General features: G+C 59.0%; 4 protein-coding genes and 1 pseudogene across 5 annotated transcripts; all 5 read right to left on the bottom strand.

Annotated features, from left to right (window-relative positions):
- Nucleotides 1-896: 896 nt before the first annotated feature.
- On the bottom strand, nt 897-3,125 carry LBRM_20_4880 (rRNA biogenesis protein-like protein; the record flags this gene model as incomplete). Its single annotated transcript, XM_003722989.1, has 1 exon — nt 897-3,125. The coding sequence occupies one exon, from the start codon at nt 3,123-3,125 to the stop codon at nt 897-899; it is 2,229 nt and encodes a 742-aa protein (XP_003723037.1).
- Nucleotides 3,126-4,270: 1,145 nt separating this feature from the next.
- LBRM_20_4870 (putative kinesin heavy chain) lies at nt 4,271-7,450 on the bottom strand (the record flags this gene model as incomplete). The annotated part of the gene is made up of 1 exon (XM_003722988.1): nt 4,271-7,450. The coding sequence occupies one exon, from the start codon at nt 7,448-7,450 to the stop codon at nt 4,271-4,273; it is 3,180 nt and encodes a 1,059-aa protein (XP_003723036.1).
- A 1,848-nt stretch (nt 7,451-9,298) lies between these two features.
- On the bottom strand, nt 9,299-12,874 carry LBRM_20_4860 (conserved hypothetical protein; the record flags this gene model as incomplete). The annotated part of the gene is made up of 1 exon (XM_003722987.1): nt 9,299-12,874. One exon carries the CDS (start codon nt 12,872-12,874, stop codon nt 9,299-9,301), a length of 3,576 nt encoding a protein of 1,191 aa, XP_003723035.1.
- Nucleotides 12,875-14,372: 1,498 nt separating this feature from the next.
- Nucleotides 14,373-19,088, bottom strand: LBRM_20_4850 (conserved hypothetical protein; the record flags this gene model as incomplete). The annotated part of the gene is made up of 1 exon (XM_003722986.1): nt 14,373-19,088. One exon carries the CDS (start codon nt 19,086-19,088, stop codon nt 14,373-14,375), a length of 4,716 nt encoding a protein of 1,571 aa, XP_003723034.1.
- A 1,272-nt stretch (nt 19,089-20,360) lies between these two features.
- On the bottom strand, nt 20,361-21,101 carry LBRM_20_4840 (annotated as a pseudogene). The gene is given in 3 exon segments: nt 20,361-20,486; nt 20,486-20,669; nt 20,671-21,101. Coding segments are annotated over 3 exon segments (741 nt in total).
- Nucleotides 21,102-21,848: the final 747 nt, after the last annotated feature.

The raw sequence follows: 21,848 nt of genomic DNA, 5'->3' as shown, positions 1-21,848 counted from the left end.
GCAGCATACTCGTGCATCACGCGCACCGGAAGAATAAAAGCGTGTGGTGCAGTTGCCTCAGAGAGGAAGAAGAGATGAGCTGAGGGAGAGGGAGGAGGTGAGGATTCGACGGCACTGCTGTGCAGTGTTACCATCCTACACTGCTTCACACTCGACGTGCGCTGCTCTCCTCTATGTTGCACCCTTGGTTGTCGTAGTAAAGTCCCACACCACGCCCGCCTGCACAGACACTTCTTCCGGCAAACTACTCTCCGTAACCTTCCTTTCCTAAGACAGTATTATAGCACCCCGCGCATTGCTGCATGCGATCTCCTTTTCCCTCCTCTCTCTTCCTCTTTTTTTTTTTTTTTGTTTTCCACCTTCGTTTCGCTGTTCTTCATTGGTCGGCTTTATGCCTCTTTCCACCTCGTACGTAGCGCTTCAGTCACTGCATTCGCACGCACCGATGAGGAGACCCCCCCCCTTGCCGCGTTTTTCTTCCTTATCAGAGAAGCAAATGAAAAAGCGCCTTGTGTGAATCCGTATGTGCGTCGTTGTCTCTTGCCCCCCCCCCCCCCCCCCCCCACTGAGAGAGTTGCCTGCGCGTACACGTGGCCGATGACCACCTCGAGAAGTGCATATGGCGGCAGCGGCACGCGCAGAAGCGCCCGCACACACCGAGACCAACGCACTCGCAGAAGGTTCACCGCACAGCTCCTAACATCATCAAAACATTACTGTTAAAACTACACACAGGCACAGAGTGGGAGAGAATCTCTCTCTGTGTGTGTGTGACAGACAGACAGATGGTCTTACAGAAACAACACCGTACTGACTGCACCGCTTCGAGATACCTCCCTCAACTCGCGAGGGAGAACAAACATTAGAGAGGGAGAAGGACGGCCGCCATCGAAGCCTCACGCGTCCGCCGCGTCAGGGATGCTGGGGTCGGTCATGGTGTGAATCTTTGCCTCCACATAGGTGCGCGCACACTTCTTCACCGCCTCGACGTCAGTCAGCGTGCCGTGCAGCTTCTCAAAGGAGAGGAAGCGCGTGAGAACCTGCTGCATCACCTTTGCTGAGAAGTTCATCGCGACAGCGCGCTGGAAGATCTGCCGTACCTGAAGTGTTGACCCCGTCGGGTCCTTGCGGATCAGCAGTCCCATCTCTTGGTCCGTGTAGGTTGACCAAACGTCAGATCGCTTTGGCACCTTGCGCAGCAGACCTTCAAAGAGCGCGCGCCCATTCTCGGGATTCCCGTGCTTGTACTCATGAATAGCAATGTGCACAATAGCCAGCGTCGCGTCATCGCGCTTCAGCATATTGCCCATGTCCTTCAAAGTCCGCTTCAGCTGATCGCGCTTGCCTTGATCAATGAGGACGATGCCAAGACGCTCCCACGCGCGACGCTCAGTGCGGAACTTGCCTGTCATGGCACGACACAATGCAAGGAGTTGATTAGGCTTGCGCGACGCCGTGTAAATGTCGGCGAGTCGCTCAAATAGTGCGAGCTGGTTCAGCTGCCGTTGCTGCGCGCGCCGGAACACCGCTGAGAGCGACTCCTCCGTGCCGTACAGGTTCTCGACGTTGAGGTACGCTACCCAGACGTTCAGCAGCTCCTCCTGCTCACGCACACCGATGGTGCTCAGTGCCTTCTCGGCCACCTGACGCGCTGTCTCGTACTGCTGCAGGCCAACGTGGTAGGCCATATATTGTGTCCACATGTAGCTGCTGTTCGGGTTCGCAAGCAGCAGACGCTGGAACTCCTCCGGGCTGGTCGGCACTGCCGTCTCTATGCCGCGCTCGTAGGCATCGATTGCTTCCTCTAGTTTTCGGCGGCGCGCTCGTTGCTGACGATCCTGAGCCGTGCCGTGGCAGCGGAGACCCTCGGCTGCGTCTTCGATGTCCTCGCTCTCCTCGGAGCGGTTTGCCATCGCCGCGTACTCGGTCCGCCACGGGAAGAACCCCAGCAGTCCGCGCGCCGCAGCAGGAGGTGTGGGGGTGGTGGTCGCAGGCAAAGCAGAGGCCGACGCCGGCGTCGAGGTCTCGATCGTGACCCTGGGGATCTGACGCACTGCTGGAAGGCGGTGAAACTGACGAAGTCGATCCGACAAAATCACAAACGGCGCCACGCTACGCAGAGCCGAAAATTCAGGGCAGAACTCGACCACGAGATCCACCGTGTGACCAACCACCGGCGCCTCGGAGACCCCTTTGCCGTCCCAGTCGTACACGTAGTAGCCCAGCACAGTTGCGCAGGCGCTGCTGCTGTCATGCAAGTCTACGGTGACGCTCCGCAGAGGTATCTGGACAACAGCACAGCCGTCATCCGTTGACGAGAGGAGAACTGTGCAGGATACGAAGTCTCCAGGGTGCAGTGTGGCCAGCGCTGCCTCGGAGACGGCCGTGTCGAGCGGCGTGCCCTCAACCACCTCCGCTTTCGCTGTCACATTGACGACGTCGGCGTTCACATCGTAGTTGAGAATGCGCACCTCGATGGCGTTTCTGCACGCCGCCGCCTTTTGTCCCTCTGCGTTTGCGCTCAGTGGACTGACTTCTTGCGCATGGTCGGTGTGGTGCTCATCGTCGTCGCCGCTGCCACTACCGACGCTGCCGCCTCCGCGGCTTTTCTGCCGCTGATGGGGACGCGATGCGGCCCCGCTGAAGGACTTGAGGGGTGCGGAGGCGGCATCCTTGGTCAGGTCTTCCAGTGCCGCCACCGCCGTTATGCGAGGCTGAATGGTCAGCACTGAGCCCTTGGCAGAACCGCGCACCAGGCGAGCTGGAGCAGTAGTACCGAGTCCGACCAGCATGTGCTTGCGTAGAAGCCTCGGCACAAGGCGGCGCACCGGCTCGGGGTAGGTGAGTATCGCGCTAAAGCCCTCCTTCAAGTCTACTGTTAGCAGCCGGTACCCCTGGGCATCGCGCGAGCGCATTGGTATGGCGATCACGTGCTCTCGGGTCGAGAGGCTCGTGTGAAGACGCTTCGCCAGCAGATCATTGCCAAGAGTCGCGGTGGTGAGCCGGCCGAAGCCCTTACTCTTGGGTAGCTGCACAAGGATGCCATCGGCAGTGGTGTGGTGCACGCGGTACTCCCGAAAGAGTGGGGCCGCGGAGGTGGCCGCAGCGGTGGAGGTGCCTGACATATTTTCGTACAAGGATGGCTGTCCCCGGTAATAAGAAGCAAAGATGGAGCGATACGTTACGGTCGATGCAGTTGAAGAGAGATGGGAGAGGCGGATAGAAGCCGTGCAGAAATGGGGCGAGATGGCATTGATTCACTTGCACGTGCAGGCACGTCTACCGAGAAGGAGAACAGCAATCTTTGGAGAGGGAAGCGGCAGAGGTGGAAGGGGTTGACACTCCCCCCCACGCACAACGCTGATAGTCAAACAAAAAGGAGGGGTGCCGTGTGAGATAGAGCGACGTTCAGCAGCGGGGAAGGGAGAGGGAGGAAGTGTGGCCGTGCCAAAACTGCTTATCAACATGATATGCTCGCATTCACCGCGGACATGAGTGCAGTCAAGCACAGCCGACACACCCACGTATCAAAACCTCTACGCGGTGCATCTTTTCCCCCTCTCTTGCGCAGTGTTGCCTACATCTGCTGCCCTCCCTGCTGTTGTTGTGTGCATGCGTGGACTGTGTGTGTGTGTGTGTGAGCGTGTGCTTAGAAGATGAGCCTGTACGTGTGGAATGGGTGAGAGGCGGAGGAGGAAAAAAAGGGAGAGAAGGAGGCAACGAAAAACAACAACAACAAAACGCCCCTCCCCTCCCTCCACTGGACATCACCGCCGCTCTCGGGCGTGTGTGGGTATCTAAATCGCTGAACAAGATGAAAAAGAGAAGGAATACCGTCGGTCAGTAGCAGAAGACCAAGTCCCTCCCTCCCTCCTTCCCTCCCCCCTCGTCACTCACTCGCCCCCCGACTCGACTTCTCCGGTCGCCTTGCCGTACAAGAAAAGCGGAGGCACGAGACAACACAGTACGCAGGCGGGGTGGGTGGGGACGACAACGGTGTCATTCGCTCCTGAAACAATACCACATAAAGCGCAAACCACCAGCCATGCCATTGGTTAGTGTGGCCTCCAAGACGTCGAAAACGAGGAGCTGGGCACCAACGTGGTGCGTACGCGATATTGTCCGGCAGCTGGCATGCAAACACTTCCCCCGACCAGAGCGACTGCGGTGCAGGGGACGAAGTAGCAACGCTAGACGATGTCCTCGCAACACAGTGGCACAGGCGCACGCCGGGAGAGGGAGGGATGCGTTCTTCAACTGTAGAGGGCGGTCAGCCCTCGCGCTCTGTGGTGAGCCGTGCCACAGTTGATCGCAATGGAGTTGTGCTCGAGGAGAGGCTCAGCAGCACATCCTCGCCCGATGCCCTCGACGACAGGCCGCCTGACGGGACATCTGGGATGGAGGGGCAATTCCTGCCTGCAGTCGTGCAGTCGCCACTTGTCAAAGCCTCAGACGCGTGGATAGCTGTGGCCTTCAAGGAATCTGTGTTCATTAAGCTCCCGCGCCCGGACTCGTGCTGCTGCGGGGGTGGTGGCAGTGACGAAAAGGCATAGAGGAGAGAGTCACGCTGGCACTCAGAGAAGCGTGGTTGTGCCTTTCGACTTGCAAGCTCTTCGTACCGCCGACGCCAGTAGTTGGCATCATTCCGCGCCATCTCGAGCGGCCCTCGTAGGCTGTCTCGGTCCTTCTCTAGGCGCTCCCGTAGCTCTTTGTTTACCATGTACTCCCGCTTCAGCTCATCTTTCACAGTGATGAGGTGGCTGCCGCGGAGGTCCAGAATACGCTGCTTCGACTGCAGCTCAGCCAGGAGCTCTTTGTACTGCTGCTGCAGTGCGGTGTGGTCAGACTGGAGCGAAGAAAGCCGCTCCTCGAGGCGACGGACACACTCTGCAGGTGCTGCTGGCGTCGTGCTGCCTCCCCCACAGGAGCTGACGTGTAAAGCACCATTGTCATACTCCCCTGCCGAGGCGGTGCGCGACAGCCACTGTTGCGCCGCCGCCGTCCCAGGCGACACACTTATCGACCCCGACGAGAAGCCGTCGCGGTATTGGCTTGCAACACGGTGTTGAGGCTGAGGCTGCGAGCTGCTGGGCTGTAGAGGGTCAGCGTTCGCACCTGGATGGCGACGCGGATTAGGTGATTCTCCATCCGGAAGGTTGCTGTTGGTGTCGCGCCGCCAACCATCCTCTGTGACGCTGCCCAAGGCGTCCACATCCACTGCATCTACGGAGGCCGGCGGATAGGGTATGAGACCATGCAGCGCGCATTCTTTGGCCAACACCAGCGGCACATTCCCCGCAGGTGTCAGTTGGGAGGCTGCTGTGATGGCATCCGATTGGCACGCCTCCGCGGTGAGAAGCGTTTGTCGTCGCTCACGGCTTGTGTTCGTCCCGAACACGTAGGCGTGGAGCTGGTCGACGGCCTGTCGGGCTTGTTGAAGGGGCTGACTGTAGGCTTCCATGCGCTGGGTGAGGTCTTTGATCTCGCTTCCCTGGGTGCGAAGGAGCACCGCACACTGCTGCAGCAGTGCATTCTGAATAGCCGCGCGCTTCAAGGACGCCGTATGTGCCTCTTCCCAGACGCTGACCTCCTCCTGGAAGCTCTGTGCCTTGTCGATGTAGCCGTCACGCTCCTCCTGCAGGGCACTGATGATGTCCTGGGCGCCGTTGAGGCTATCCTGCAGCTGCGCCACCTCAGCGCGGAGATTCTGCAACCGCGCCTGCTCCGTGGCACGCTCCTCGAGCAGTTTACTGATGTGGAACGTGTCCGTCTCAGTCGCTTTTGGAGACGCCGTGGCGGTGGTGGAGCTCGACAGTTTGCGTGACGCGGCGACAGGGAAGTCCGGCGTCTCTTGACAGCTGCTTGTGACTCCATTTGTCATGCTCAGCTGCTGAACCGTCACGTGCAGGCGCTCGATCTCCGCTTTGGCCGTCTCCAACATGCGTCGCAGCTGCGCCGCGGTGAGGTCACGGTTCACCACAGCCTTGTTCTTGATAGCCTTGGCGCGAGCACCAAAGCGCAGCGTCGAAAGCGTCTCCGGCGCGTTGTACGGAGATGGGCTGCAGCAGAGCACGAGAGCCGTGTGCGAGTTGCCGCCGAGTGAGTCCTTTAAGATCTTCGTCAGCACGCTATCCCGATACGGCGTGTGCGTGGCGTTGTGATCTGTTAGAGACATGATGACCATGCCGAGAGTGGTGAGGGACTTGTTAATCAGCTTTGCCTCCTCCAGGCGCATCCCTTTCGCATTGGTTTTGCTGACCTTCTCGCTACCAGCGAGGTCAACCAAGTAGAGCTTCCCTACAGTTGACACCCCTTGCGTGCGGTCAACGCTCTTCACCGTCAGGTTCAGCAGGCAATGACTACGGCTGCTCGTCTCGTTCATTGCGGTGGCTGAGGTGGCCCGGTGCTTAAGGCCACGCTTCACGAGATGCAGCACATCTCTAGCAGACGACACGTGCGGGCTGCGACATCCATCGACGTAGAACGAGTTCGTGTTCACATCCTCGCGTAGCTGCAGCTTACGCGGCCCCATCGGCAGGGTTGGTGCGAAGCCAGCTGAAGGTAATGGCGTCGCGGTGGATGAGTTGGGGACGAGGAGGTCGCGAATCTGTTCCATGTACACCTCTACGAAAAACATCTGCACGTCGAACTCCTTGGACGGGTCTGCGCGGGCGATGGCGTCGAAGATGTCATGCACCGCGCGCGGAATAACGCCGCTGACGGCGTCGCCGGTGAAGGCGGAGCGCGTGCCTGTCGCGCTCTTCGCCGTAGATCGAGGCAGTTCACTACGGGAAAACGCAGAGGACGATGACGCTGCGGATCTTGGTGCCGGCGGTGGAGCGCACGAGGTCGACTCAGTAACGGCAGTAGCGGCAGCAAACATCTTTTCCGATTTGTTCACCGCTACATAGAAGTGCTCCGCAGAGTTGCTGTCGGTCGTATTTTGAAGTGCGTTGACTTGCAGCAGCTCCCCAAGCGGAGTGACGGTGGCGCGGGTACGACAGAAGGATGTCGTCGCTGTTGGCGGCGGTGACGCGGTGGCGGTGCTCCTTGATGTCGCTAGCGCTGAGCTCGCCCGGTGACCAGCTTGGATAGGATAGTCAGTCATCCCTGGATGCATTGTCTTGAGTGATATGCCGACCGCATGAAAGGCTTGCTGAGGTGCTTGCTGCTGTTGCGGTTCGTGTTGTCGCTCCTCGTCTTCTTCCTCTTGCGCTTTCTGGTGCTCGTATGGGTAGGACTCCACTTCTCCAGGCTCCTCCTCGCTTAGGGGCGTGCGGGCATGACTGTCGTCCTCCACCAGCTTCTCTTTTACGTCCTCCTCGTTGTTGTGCGAGTTGGAGGCGACGGCTGCAGAGGTCCGGCCTGAGCCGCAGCCGGTTGTCCACGCGCCACCATTCAAGTCTCCGAACATCGTGTGCGTCTTGCCGCTTCCCGTCTGCCCATACATGAAGATGGTACCGTTGTATCCGGACAGAACATCGGCCACAATGGGACGAGCAACGTGTTCGTAGACGTCGGCCTGCTTAGCATTTGGCCGAAAGACGTGCGAGAAGGTAAAGGAGTGCCTCCCTGGCGGAGTACCGACGTCGCCGACACCTTCGCCTCTGCCCGCCGCTGCCGCACCACCCGCCGCGCTGCCACTGTTCACAGCGCCATTGCCGGCGGTAGGAGCCATATAAAAGTCAACGGCATCAGGGCATTCGTCAGGAAACGATACACACACGTCATCATGGATGCGCTTCTCGCTCGTGGTGAGGGGGCGTACGCGACAGCAGACGCGAACGTGATCGATCGAGTCACGCATTGTCTTCATTCAGCGACCAACGCAGCCGAACAAGAGAAGGTCCGGCGGAAAAGAGAAACCGAAAAAAAAAGGGCAAGGAAAATGATCGCTGCGGGAAGAATACCCGTGCTTGTGGGGTGAATGCCTGTCTAGCTCTCCAGTTTCTCCGCATAGAGGCTACGCTGTGGAGAATGAGAAGAGGGAGGGCGGAAGGGGACTGGGGGAAAGTTATGTGTGACTCGTGGGAACGCAATACCGCACATGCACAGCAAAGCTCAAGCAGTTAGCCTCACTCCTCTCCCCCTACACACGCTCTATTGACCTAACAGATACCCAGGCAGGCACTCCGGTGTTAGGTGTACGGGAGATGAACGAATAAAACAAACGAAAGAAAGGGCAAGTGAAGTACAAGGAGAGACCAAAGAACGAACAACTAAGGCACCGTGGGCAGAGACAGAAGGTGTGCGTGAAGGCGAGAGAGCGCGTCTAGGACTTCATGAGCGTCTGTGAGTATGCGGGTGCGTCAGGGTAGATGTGTTCTTCGCAGCAACGCAGAGGGCGAGGTGAAGATGAAAGGAAACGTTGTGGTGGCGGACGCTAGATACACGAGGATGTGTACGATGAGTAGGATGTGATGGTCACTATCGCACAGAGAGACAGAAGCGCACTGGCTCTGGTGCGCCAGAGTGCTGATGTGGAAGGAGAACACAGAGCAAGAAAAAGGGAGGGAAAGTAGGAGTACTGTGACGGACGATGATACCACATCAGCGCTTTGGAGCTCAGTAACCTCTGCACAGGTCGACGCAGGAGGCAATCACAAGGGGAAAAAGGGAAGGGAGGAAGGAGAGAGCGAAAGAGAGGGAGGGAATGAAGAAGGACCGGTGTGTTTGCGTGAAGAAAATAGAAAACGCACTATCAATTAACTATGCTACACTCGCATGCGAGCAAAACCATGAGCGTGACACTATAGACTTTTCGGGCTACCGTACACATGGGAAGGACCCAGCGAGAAGTCCCAGAGAAGGGGGAAAGGGAGGGAGGGAGTCATTCATTCCTCGAAAGTGTTCGCCCTTTAGGCACGATCCGAGAGTGCCGTCCTACCGCGTTGAAACACGAGCTCGCACTTCGATGTAACTGCGGGGTTTTAGGTACGATGTGTGCGCACGCCTTTGTGCATCTATGAACACACGCGCGCTATGAGTGGATCTACACAGAGCAAAGCAAGAGACAACAATGATGAGCTGTGCGTGCGTGTGTGTGTGTGTGTGTGGGAAGCGTTCCGTAACCCCCCTCCCCCCACCACCCACCCACACACACACACACGCCAGAGAACGGGGTGGTAGGGGGTACGTGTGGTGCGGTCTCCTTCGAGTTGCGTCGTCGATAGTTAGTCCTTGTCCTTTTTTTTCCGCTTGCGTCCTCATTTAACTCTCGCCTCTCCCTTGAGCTCTCACCGAGTTTTCCGCTGCTTTCCCCCGGGCTCTCTCCGTGAGCAGGTTTGACAAGACTCTCCTACACTTCTAAGTCTCGCCATGGGGAGAGGCCTAGGCGAGGCACCACCACCCCTTGATCGGCGGTTTCTTGAGGAGAAAGAATGCTTGTCGCGTGCGATGGAAGCCGCATGGCTGTGCTACGACGTGTCTTTGATCTGCTTCGATGCCTCCCGCTCTTACCAGGCACGTCAGGCAGATAATCCGCACTACGAACAAAGCCACTCCTACGTCCTTCGATCGTATTGTTGTCGTTACGGTAGCCGTACATGTGCACTGGGTTGTGCATCGAGGCTGAGCTTCGCTTCACCACCGGCTTCAGCAGAGGGGCAGCCATGGAAATGCCGTCGTACGAGGCGTGGACACCGCTGTGATTGACACTGAGACTTCCACTGGGTGCTGCGACTACGAGTGATGTCCTCACGCCCAGGTGTGATGGCGGTGCGTCGAGGTTGATACCAGATAATGTCGGCACGGTAATATGCCGCTTCTGTCCGACATCTGACTTGCTGGGGATGTTGGAGGTGGCGGAAGGAGCTGAAACACCCGCTAGAGCGGTCAAGGAAGGTGGTGTTACAGTTGGAAGCACGACCTTGTGCTCATCCACGCAGTTGCGCACTGCTGGGGTCAGTGGCGCAATGTCTGACTTGCGGACCAGCGTTGGCCGTTGAAGGGAAGCTGCAAGCCGCACGCCCCCGGCCAAAAGAGGCACTGATGTGTTACCGGCGTGCACCTGCGGATTCCTTGCATCCAACGGGCTTGCACCTCCTCTTGTCGATGCGACACGACCTGTGAAACTCACGGCTTCCGAAGCATTGCCGCCGTCCGTCCGGGCGAGCTCAGAAGGCCGGTACGTCACGCTCACCAGCGACGGCGCCGAGCGAGGCGACGCGGCAGGGGACGTTTGTAGATCTGCCTTCCCCTCCGCATCCGCGCCGGGCTGGTCTACGCGGCAGGTGAAGTAGATCTCGTCAGCCCTAGGGGGCACTGAGATCTCCGTCGCCGTCAGGTCGAAGAGCTGCTGCCGCATGTGGCCAGCGTCAGTGTCGTCCTCGTGGTCGTTGAGGTCGAGGGAGGCGCTGCTAATTGGGCTCATGGACTCGTTCGGGGGTTGATAAGGCGGCACGTTGCTCATCCCGCTCACCTCAGCACTGCCCGCCGCGCCGGGCTGCTGCCGTGGGTAGCTGTAGTAGTGCATGTAGGACGAGGCAAGAGACTTGCCGTGTCGTACCAGTGAACCACCACGTTCGGTAGCGGTGTCTGCGCCGGAGAGTCGCGGCACAGATGATGTTGTCCTAAAGCGCTCCCCCTTGGCACCATCGGCATTGCCTTGGACTTGTCCATCACCTGAAACGCCGGAGACATCCTCGAGACTGTTTCGGTGCAGCCTACACCGTTGCGGAGTACCACTCAGGGCGTGCGCGTCACAGTTTGTGATGCCTTGCCGTTCCTCGCGCTGTTTCGGCTGTCCTAAGATTGCAGGTTGCATCTTCCCGCCACGCCTCTGCACGCCTGCTGCGGTCTTCGTTTGGTTTGCGGTCGCTGTCCCCGCGCTTGCCACCAACCGCTGCTCGCACCGCACGGGAATCGGCGATATGCTTGTACTCGATTGAGCGTTGGCCATATCCGGCTGCTGCTGCCCTGCTGAGGCACGCATGCGCAGCTGGCGCGCGTAAAGCCTGATGCCATTCCTGTCGCTTCCACCACGTTGTGTTTGGGTACCGTGCGATGGTCGTGCGCATCGAGCCCGCGAGTCGCTACCAGCGTAGTCCTCCCTGGCGTCCCTCCCAACGCCGTCACCGTCCTCGTAGTCCATGACAAGCGGCTCACGAATGCTAACGTCGCGTGGGAGCGCCTTGCAAGCATCGTGCGGGTATTGCGCTTTGCTTCCACTGGCTGCTGTCGACACGAAGTCAAGACAGCTATTCAGCATCGACCTCTGTGAGCTGATCAGCACGCTGGGGTTGGCGGCTGGGCGCTGCTGAACCCTCACCAGCTCTTCTCTCGCCTTACGAAGTGTCAGTGCCTGCGTGTGCACCTGCAGCTGCAGTCCGCACACCAGCTGCTCGAGTTCCTGCTGACGCCCTCGCATCCACTGCAGGTAGTTTGTAACGGCCATGAGGTGTTGATGCAGCGTGGAGCCCTTATGTAGCTCGACACTCCTGTGAGTACCTTCGGCGCAGCAGGCCATGGAGGCAAAGGGACACACAACCAGCGACGGCAGGTTGCAGTCACTGACGACTGACGAAGAGATGATCGGGTTACTGTCGGCGACTGCCTTCGCAGTGTGCGCTGATCGGGTTCGTAAGGGGGCAGCGTCGTAGAACTCTCTGTCCTTTCCACTGTCCGGTAAGAAGCTTGCGTTGCCACCCTCTTCTCCACCAGCTCGGAGGTTGTGACGTTGGTGTGGGCTGTGCAGGTGGTGTGGCTCTCCGCTGCGGCTTGAGAGTGGCGGTGATGCGATCGTGTTGGTCGGAGCCAACGACAGAAACTGCAGCGCTTGAAACGGGGCATTAGCCTGCGACGCACATCCGACCTGACCTCTGGCAACGTCGGCAGTTCGCCGCTTGGACAACGAAGCTGAGCGCTGCTGCTGCTGCTCGTGGTGGTGTAATGAAGGGCTGACATTGTTCACCAGCCCAGTCGCTTCATTGTCCAGCTCTGAGTAGTCGAGCGGCGCTGCGCCGACGTCTGTGATGGCGCTGGGAGACCGCAGGCCGTTTGGCAGCACTTTCGCGGTGCCAACCGAGAGCGTCGCCGGCATGGCGAGCGCTTCTGCGGTAACTCCTCTTCGATTGAGCGTTGTCACCTCCGCTGACGTCGGGGAGGGTGAGGAAGTCAGGCAAGTGCTCGGTAATGCTGGTCGATACGAGTAGAGCAGTTGCTGCTCTATACTCTCCCCTCTTTGTACTGCCGCGCCTTGCAGCGCCGTAGCAGCGGCATTAGAGTCACATACCAAGGTCAGGGCTGTGGCGTTGGCGGGCTGTGCAGCTTCTTTTCCCTTCTGCTGCGCCTTGACTTGCTCCCGCAGTCGTGCTATTGATGAGCGACGCGACGGTGCATTCGGCTTGTTAGAGGGTGGTGAGTGTGCCGCCACTTCTGATACGTGAGTTGCTCCCATCACACTAGGCTGAGGGTTAACATCAGCGATTTCAATACGCCGCGTTGAATGAGGCGAAGGCGCTGCACATGTTGCCAAAGCAGAGGATGCTATGTTGTCATGTGGCGCTGGGACGTGAGGTGTTCTAGAGTTGACCCCCACGTGCTCGTCGGAGGAGGCCAGAACGGCGTCAGTGTGCAGGGACACGCCGACTGAGAGAGAGAGATGCGCCTTCCCTGAATGGTCTCCCTGCTGCTCTCCGACAGTCCGCGCATGCACAGCAGCCGTACTAGGCGATGACGACGACGAGGGTTGCAGCGTGTCGTGCTTGTAAGGGTGATGACCGTTCCTGGAAACCTGAAGGTGCTTTGACGCGCGTGGGCTTCCCTCAGCACGACCACCACCGCCGGTGCTCTGCAGTGCGGCCGAATATGTGTCGTACGAGAGTGGCGCCCCATTTACGTTCAGCGGTGCCAGTGTCTGTCGCGGTATTTGCATCACGGCAAGTGGGTTTATAGTTTGCCCTTTTTTTTATCTTCTCGGCAGTCCGGTCGACCAGTCCAGCAGTCTGTGCTGAAGCACACTTGCGCAGACGGGGTTGGATACGTTCGCCTAAACTGTGCGCGTGTGATGGCGCTTCAGTCTCTGTGCCAATTCAGGGAGAGAGGGCGGTTGAGGGCGAGGGAGGTAGGGGGTGTTAAATCCAAAAAAAAAAAAAAAAAGGGTAGGCTGATCTGTGCATTAGGGAGAGGGGGCGGTTGAGGGCGAGGGAGGTAGGTGGTGGTGGTGGTGGGGGGGGGGTAAAGTGTCCGTGGGAAGCGGCGAAAAGGAGAGGGCGGAGATGATTCACGCACTTCAAAGCGAAAATAGAACACCCCTACCCCCACCCACACCCACACACGAAGCCCGGCCACTGCAGCAGGATGTGCAGAGGGTAGGAGAAAAAAACGACGAGCAGCAGAGCAGTGATAGGCGGTGGAGGGGACGGTGATAGTGGTGGGGTGCGTGAATTGAGGGAACTGATGTAATGACAAGCGGATAGGAAGAAAACTAAGGGAGAAACACAGGACACCCAGCGGTGAAGCAAAACTTGTACAAGAGTCACCACCACCACCACAAGTCATAATAACCGCAGCGGCGGCGGCAGAAGCAGTAACCCACAAAAAGGTGGCGGTGAGTCCAGCGAACCTTGGTGCAATACCTAAGGCACGTTTGGCTTTCACCTCTTCCTCCGCTCACTTAGCTCCTTATCTGAAAGACACACACTAAAGAGGTCACTGTGCGCGCGAGCTAGGGCGGGCCAGTAAGTGCGTTGCACGCGGCTGCCAGGTCTATGCATGGCACACGCGTGCACTGTCGTGCTCTTGTTGTTGTCGTTCTTCCCTATCTGTGACGGCGTGCGTGGGAGAGGTTGGTGGAGTTCGAATGCGGCCTACTGATGCACTTGTTCGCTTGTATTTCCTCTGAAGCAAACAAAAGTTGCCTTCTAGGGAGGAGAGGGAGAGAGAGGAGGGGTTGTGTGATGAAGAGGGCATAGAGGGAGAACACACGTGCGGCCTCTCCTCTTCTCCCTTTCTTGCTGGGCTCCATTTTTCGCTTGTAATTCACTGGTGCACTGCGCCTTCCGTCATCCAGCAGTCGTCCTGCCCTTCGTGGCAGAAAAAAAAAACATCGTTTCTCCCTAGAAAAAGAACGCCCATTTTCCTCTTCCCACTCTTCCAGTCATTCCACAACTACCCCCCCCCCCCCGTACACGGAGAGGGGAAGGAGGGAGGGAGGGAGGGAGGGAGGGAGGGAGGGGGGGGGAGGAGCGAGTCAGTACAGCCATAGTGGCGACCGCGCGGTGTGGTTGTCTTTCCCCTTTTCGCTGCTGTTTGTCTTCTTTTACTCGATCAATCGGGCCATACATGCACATGACGTCAAACTCGCCGCTCAGGCAAAAGATGAAAAACCGCTCCCAGCCAACCCGTTCAAGGGCCTCCCCGCACCGACACATTCACGTCGAGGCATGCTCAAGCCATTGCAACTTCTCCCACTCTTGCTCCGAGTAGTCGTAGAGCAGCATTTCCTTCATGCGTATGACCACTTCCTCATCCATCTCGACGGCATGCTCGCCTTCAGAGGCCGCACCAGCACCCCTGCCCCTGTTATGGTGGGAGGGGGGCCTCGCGTGCTGCTCATGCTGACGGAGTCGCATGGCGAGCTGACGCAGCAGCACTTCTTCCTCAAAATCCGTGGAAGGCAGAGCGCACGCCGCAGTGACAGCCATCCCCTGGGCCGTTTGACCAGTAGGAGCATTGACGGTGCCCGTCACATGTGCGCAGCTATTGTTTGGCAAGCACCGTGAGAGAGGCGAGATTGGCTCGTTGGTGCCAGGGGGGACGGATGTGCTGCTAGAGCAGTCCGGGTGTCGCCACAACTGGTTTGCTTCTCCGAACGAGTACACGGACAGCTCATCAACGCTGACACACACGCAGGACACCGTGTGCCTCACCATACCGCGGAGAAGATTGAGGCTCATCGCGGCCGCTGACGCGCCGTTCACCGTCCCATCTTGGGCCAAAGCTGGCGTGTTCGCCGCTGCTTCCCGGATTGTCACCACATTTGCCCTCGTCGGCAACGTTGGCGTCGCGGAGAATGGCGCAGTTATCAGCGTGAAGGAGCTGCAGTCCTCATTGACGCAGCACTCCACAATGGACAGGGTGCCGCCGTTGGCTACAAAACAGGTACCATTCGCAGCCACAAACACCGAGCAAAATGTTTCGTCGGGGTGCCGATCACGAACGCAGAGCACGCGAGCACGTTGCACGAGCGGGCTATCGCTGAGGCGCGCCGCCCAGAGACACTGCGCACGCAGCACAATGGCATCCTCCCCATAGTATGGCACCAACGCACCACAGCTGTTTCTGCTGGCCCCACCGTCGGCGTCAACCATAGCCGGATCGTCAGTTGTGTTCCCTAGAGGATAGCTCGTTGAGGCGGATGCAGAGCACCCTGTGTCATCAGTCGCCAACAGTGCGCCCATAGCACTAGCGACACTGTCGCCTGCAGGGGTGTTCATTAGCGTAGTTGTTGGCGGGGCCCCGCCTGCACCTCTGCATCCATGACGACAGCTTCGACTGTATTGCCGTTGATGCGAGGATGCGAGAGACGAGCCCGAGCGATGAGTCAGTGGTGCCAGTGCCGCCGCTGTCCCCGCTTTTCTTGCCGTTGACGTCGGCAAAAATATATTATACGTCACCTTCGATCCACCCTTGCGCCGCGGCTTCCGCGTGTCGTATAGCCGAACTGTCCCGCGGGGAAGTCGCCGCTCGCTTCGTGAGAGGGATGAGAGGCGCACAATTGAAAAGCGCAGCTCCAGTGCGAGGCCATCCTCGCAGCTGACCGCCACTGCCACCTGTGACGCCCCCACCGACACATCGACAGAGGTGGGCAGTCGCACCTCCGCGCTGTGCGGAGGTGATGCGGCAGCGCCCAGGGGAGGCGATGTGATGTAGGCCGAGTGGTGCTGTTGCGCGTAGTGCTCTCGGGAAGCCGACGCCTGGGGGTGGCGGTTACGTGATGATCCGCGACCTCCCCTCTCACCTCGACTTCTCTCGGCCGCCGATCGATGGAGTCGATGCGCACAACGTTTGCAATCCAGCTCTGCCACGTCCAACAGGGACAAGTGCGCGGCTGCCGCCGTTGTGGTAGCGGTTTTCAGCAGTCCGCCTCCACAGCCGTTGCGAGCTTCGCTAGCGATCCTAGTTCCGCGCAGCAGCATCGTCGGGGCGCTCTCTGCGCGCTTGTGAAGAAGATTGCGCGCCAGCAGAGGAGGTTCGACAGCATCGGTGCCGTGATGGTGTCGCGTGTGACACGTCAAGCTGCTAGTCAGCTTGTGGTGCCCACCATTTGCAATGACTTCATCGACTTCGCCGTTTGAGCTGCGGCCACTGGCATCACTGCCGCTCCTATAGACGCTTGAGGTACTGGCACCTGGCTGGTCGAACCCGAAGTCCTCATCGGTTGCCGTTCCGTAGTCCGCGTTGCCAATGTCGTCTTCCTTCTGCTCCCCGTCCGCTATGTCGTCTGTGTTCATAACCAGGGCGGCGCCTTCTACAAAGCTGAAAGCTTCCTCGTCGCCCAGCAGTACTGCATCGTCATCGTCGTCGCCGCTGCTGCTTCGTCGGACACCCGCTACCTGGCTGTCGTCGTCACTGCTGTTGTTCGGGGTGCCCTGCCACAGTCGCGGGGGAGGTGGATTGAATTGTATGTGCAAATTTGATCGTCGAATGATCTGCTCTGCCTCCACGCCCATCGCCGATACTGTTGGGGTGGCGTAGGAATCCACTGTGCCCTCCCCACCCTCTGGACTCAGGCCACTGCCGTGGGGATGCCAAAGTTCAGGTGATGCGGCAACGGAGTCTGTCAGCGAAGACGGCGCGAGAGTTCCACTTCGCAGGACAACGCTGTTGCAGATGCTGCTGCTGACGGCGGCGCCCTCATGTAGCGCTAGCACGGACGACGGTGGGCTGACAGAGAAGACCGATGAGCTCATGGCCAGCTGGCCCACCATTGTGCCACCCAAAGAGCTGTGTACGGGCGTGATGGAGGATGGTCTACCTCTGTAAGACTGACGCGAGGATGTGGTGCCGGCAGCGGTTACCACAGATGCCTCCTGCACGATGGCGCCAGTAACCGAAGAAGGCTGCAGTCCTCCTGCTGTAGCCACGGCTGATACAAAGCCGCCGCCCATGCCGCCGTCGGAGCTCAGCATCGTCTGAAGCAGTGGGACATCGAGTGCATGGCTTCCAATGCGCAGTGCCCACAGAGGCTTCACAAGAACTGGCAGACCCATCTCCGCCGCTTGGATGGCACGCCTGCTGGCCTGGCGGCGCAGCTGACTTCTGCTGAGTGACACCCCAGCGGCCACCCCAGCCGCTACTGGTGCCGGCACCGTTGCGACTGACACTGAAGCACCGGAGTTGTGCTGCGCACCCCCCGTCAGCACACCAGCGCTGTCGCGCCAGTGCTCTGTCGTGGCGCCACCACGTCGCCTTGGGTGACTCGAGGCCTGCCCTCCGGAAGTAGCACCTTCCAGACCGCCTCCGAGGCCGGCGTCTGCAGGCATCGACAGAGGTGGGCGCAGAGCAGGAGAGCTAGTCAGCGGCGTGCCTGCCATGGGGTGCGGCACGGTGCTCTCGCCTTCAAGCGGATGGTCATCGTCACTGCGGTGACGCACAGCCGCCGGTGTCCACAACGTTGCTCTCACATTTGTTGCTCCGCCGCTGTCGAGTGAGGAATGCCGGCCAGTGTGTTCGTGCTGTGTTTGCGGCGGCTGCGACTGCTGTGAGGGGTGCACTGTCGGTGCTGGATAGTCGCTATGGAGCTGCACCGCCAAGGGGAAGTGCGCTGACTTGGGCTGCAGCTTGCGCCATCGCTGGATATCGCTCAGTCCGCCAGGGAGGAGGATGAGATGCGTCGGGGTCGAGGCGAACACCAGCGGAATGCTAGATGACGCAGACGCCTTTGTCAGCCTGTCAGGCATTGTTTCCACTTCTTGTGGGGAGTCGTCCGGCAGCCCAAGGGCACCACTGCCGTCGCTGCTGCTAGCGCGTGTTCTTCGTGACCCACTACTTCTCCCGCATCTGCTAGCCTGAGTAGAGGCTCGTTTGTTGTAGACGGGGATGTGCGACGAGGTCGTGGCCAAGTGAGCGTCTGCCGTGGACGTCGGAATAGTGAACGCCTTCACTGAGGTAATGGGGTCGTGCAGGAACAGGGAAAGCAGACACGATCCATTGATGATGGAGTACACGTAAAACCGTCGATCGTAAGAGCCGAGGAAGACAAGGTCGGCGCCTCTTTCCGGCGAAAGGTCGGCGCAGAGGCAGTTGGACGGTATGTGAAAGACTTTAGTGGGCATGGCGGCTTCAGCACTCGGGGGCCTGCCTGTGGAGTGCGAAGAGGCGGTAGCACCGCTGCCGCGAGCACCACCAGCGGACCGATTACCGCCGTTGAGAGACGCTGAAGTCAGCGGTAGTGAGTTGGCGCTGTCGGCTTGCTGATACGGCTGTCCCCCCGCGCTTGCAGCGCCCCCGTCCCCACCATCGGCTGGCGAGGCCGTGCTCATGCTGGCGGGCTCACTGCCTGCCCGCTGTTGCGGCTGCTGAGTTAGCTTCAGAAAGTGGTCTATGACCTCGCAGTGGCCTTCAAGGGTAATGAGGACGAGGCGGCTCTGGATGGGTGCGTAAAGCACCACAGAGATGGTCGCCGCGAGGACACGTAGGAAGAGCGGCTCCCGGCAGTCCGGCTTCACAACACAGAGCAGGCCCTCCGTCGTGCCCAGAATCACCTCCTCAAGTCCGTCGCCGTCGACGTCGTACGAGACCATGGCGTTCGCGAGCACTGACCCCTCCGCGGCCAGCTTGCGGAACTCCCAGGTGTCCAGAAGGATGGAAGGCAGGCGGCGCTGCCGAAGAAAGGGTTGCGTGTCGGTCGACGCAGCCGGTTCAGGCGGAGTCACCGACTGGCGTGTGGCGCCACCGCTACCTGACACTGGTGCCCCATCAGCGAGGCCATCGCCAGCCGCGACTGCACCATCGCTTGGTCGACGACGTGCGCCAGCTATGGGGCCAGCTGGGGCCGCATGGGCGACGGAGGAGGGTAACGGAAGAACAAGAGATGACTCAGGAGCTGCGGCTCCGCTGCTGCCGTGGGACATGAGCTCCGTCATTGGCGGGACACAGTGGGGCGTTGCACCCTGGATGTAGCCACCCACCCCCCAGAAGCAAAGAGGTAATGCGGGGGAGGGAGGGGAGGAGAAGAAAGAGAAATCAGGCTGTTTCAATAGGAGAGTAAAAGCGGGGGAACGCGGCAGAGGTGATTGCGGTTGATGCGAACGCACGACGACATCTGTGCATGCGTCAGTGCCTGTGCCAGAAGGAGGCCCACAGAGGGAGAGGCTAGAATAGGTGCCAACTCATCGGCCATCCCCTCCAGCGAAGCGTTGGAGGAGGAGGAGGGAAAAGGAGACTCTGGGGGTGGTGGTGGGGGGGGGTGAGCCTCACCTTTCCTTTGCACAAAACCCGTCATATAAACGAAGGAAGGCAACAAAGCTGTCTTGACAACGTCCCTGTCCGCCGCTTCACTGTGAATGTCGAGGCTTGGGCAAGGGCGGAGGAGCGGGTGAGAGAGGAGAGCAATCAAAGCAGGTGAGAGGAGGCTTAATGAGTACCTACGAGCAGGAAGCTTCAAAATCAAAAACAAATGACGATATCCAGGGCGTAACAGCACCAGCGGACCTGGAGACCCGAGAGCAGCATCACTTTCAGACGCAGACCACAATGAACACAACCGAGAGCGCAGTCAGGGAAGATCGAGCGAGCATACTGCCAGAATGCTGCGCATGAGGGGCGCGTAGAAATGGAATGGCTTACTATGAGTGACACGCTAAAGCGCCGCACAGGCTTTTCACACCCCATCGACGATTCCTTCTCGGTTCACTTTGAGCGCATGTGATGAGTGGCTCCACCTCGCCAGAAAGTCAAGGCCTGGATTCATTCAGTGCCATGTGCACTACACGCTTCTCCCCCGGTGACTTCCACTCGACGCGAACAAGGCGACCACTTCTTACTTGCATTGTTCGCCTCAACACCGCCGATGCACACGAGAAAATCCGCAACAGCGATCACTGGCGTCCAGTGTTCAACATTAAGGCGATTTCCTTTCCCATTTTTTCTTTGGTCATCTGTGAGTACCAGTCATTGGTGAACACACACACACACACACACACACACACACACACACGCCCATTCATCGGCTATCGTCTCGTCCCAAAGACCTCCACGCGCGAGTCTGGTCGATCCGACTTGTGGGTGAGCGGAATCCCCTGCGTCTCGTGAAACACGTCACGGAAGGAGACGTGCGCCTCGTCGTGCAGGTGCTCATACAGGCGCTTGAACTCCATGTGTATCTTCAGCCTGCGTGTAGCCGGCACACGCCGACCTCAGTTAACGTAGTTAACGAAATCCTCCACAGCAAAGGCCATGCCTGCCTGCCGCTGGACAACCTCGTGGCGCATGGACTCCTCTAAGGACTTCTGGGGGAAGGGACTAGGGGGGGGGTGGACGACGCGCTGTCGCCGTGATCGCCGAGCAGATAGGTATCCCACCCCTTCTGCCTCCGCACGCCGAGAGGTTCAATGTGCTCCTTCACAATCTTGGCGTAGAGAGAGCGATGGCGGCGCGGATACATGAGGTTCACGGTGCTGTTGTTAAAGTCGAACTTGGAGTAGTACTCCGCAAAGCATAAAAAGTCAGAAGTACACAACCTCACCGGGGAGCTCATCGTCCTGCTCAATTCCCTCATACACGTGTGGTTGCTGGAAGGTGTCGAGGGTCCTTTGAGCATTGGGCAAAGTGAGCTCGCTGTATGTGCTGGTTGGCAGAAGGATGGGCAGCAGGTCCAGTTCTTGTAGCACCGTCGACGTCATCGTGGTCATGGTGAAGCTGCTGAGCATGGACTTGTCCGGCGCCACCACGTCGCACTTTTTCGTCCACACCTTGACGAGGTACACGCAGACACCGTAAAAGTCAGGAAGCACGCGGTTGATCTCGGCGAGTATCTTGGAGTTTTCCACACCACCAAGGTTACCGATTGTGAGGTCACCGCAAATTCCGCTGGTTGGGCTCTGGAACTGCACAACAGGGATACAGGCGTTGATGAGGCGGGCGTTTTCCATTCCCATCTGACCAGCCTCGCGCCCCACGCGTGTGAACCGCTTGCGGCTTTTCTCTTCTACTCACTCTATCCCTTTCAGCCATGGAGAAGAGTTACGGAATGTAAGAGACAGATCAGTATCGGCTCCAGTCGTGCAGAATCCCATGGCGAGCGAGCCGAAAAGCACCAACGGCGCCTTGTTGACACACCGCGAGCAAAGGTTGAGCATGCGCACCATGAGGTCAGCGACAACTCCCTTATCATTTGGCGCCGGCTGGGCCGCCCTGTACTTGGCGATGCTCTCCGCAATAAACTTTCTCTTTGCTGTCTGCACCTCTAGGTTCACTCGAATGGTTCACACAGTGCTGCAACAGTGCAGGTGAACACACACACACACTCACAGATCGACATTCCTTCAAATCAGACTTCAATACTGATAAAGTCACCCGTCTCCCCCCTTGCATGTGGGGCTAGCGTGGCCTGCGGCATCCCGCATGGCTTGGATCCAGCGCACGCGCGCTTTCACGTCTGCGCGGCTTTCTGCCGTGAGTCGAAGGCGGAGAGGACACAGCAGTGCTTCTCTGCCTGACGTTCTACACAAGCCGACCTGTGTCGTGATGAGAGCGAGCGAGAGGATGGCGGGGGGGGGGTCAAAGTACAGGAGAGGCACACCAACCAAAGGAGAGGAGGAAGCGTCATTTGCTGGGTTTCCTTCACCACAAGGAATCAAATGGCGATGTCTTCCCAAGCACGTGTCTGTGTGAGGTGTGTGAGT

This window comes from Leishmania braziliensis (assembly GCF_000002845.2).
Source record: "Leishmania braziliensis MHOM/BR/75/M2904 contig, possible fusion of chromosomes 20 and 34".
Taxonomy (NCBI): Eukaryota; Euglenozoa; class Kinetoplastea; order Trypanosomatida; family Trypanosomatidae; genus Leishmania; species Leishmania braziliensis.
Note: the sequence above shows the minus strand (reverse complement) of the source record. Positions and strands in the feature narration are given on the sequence as shown.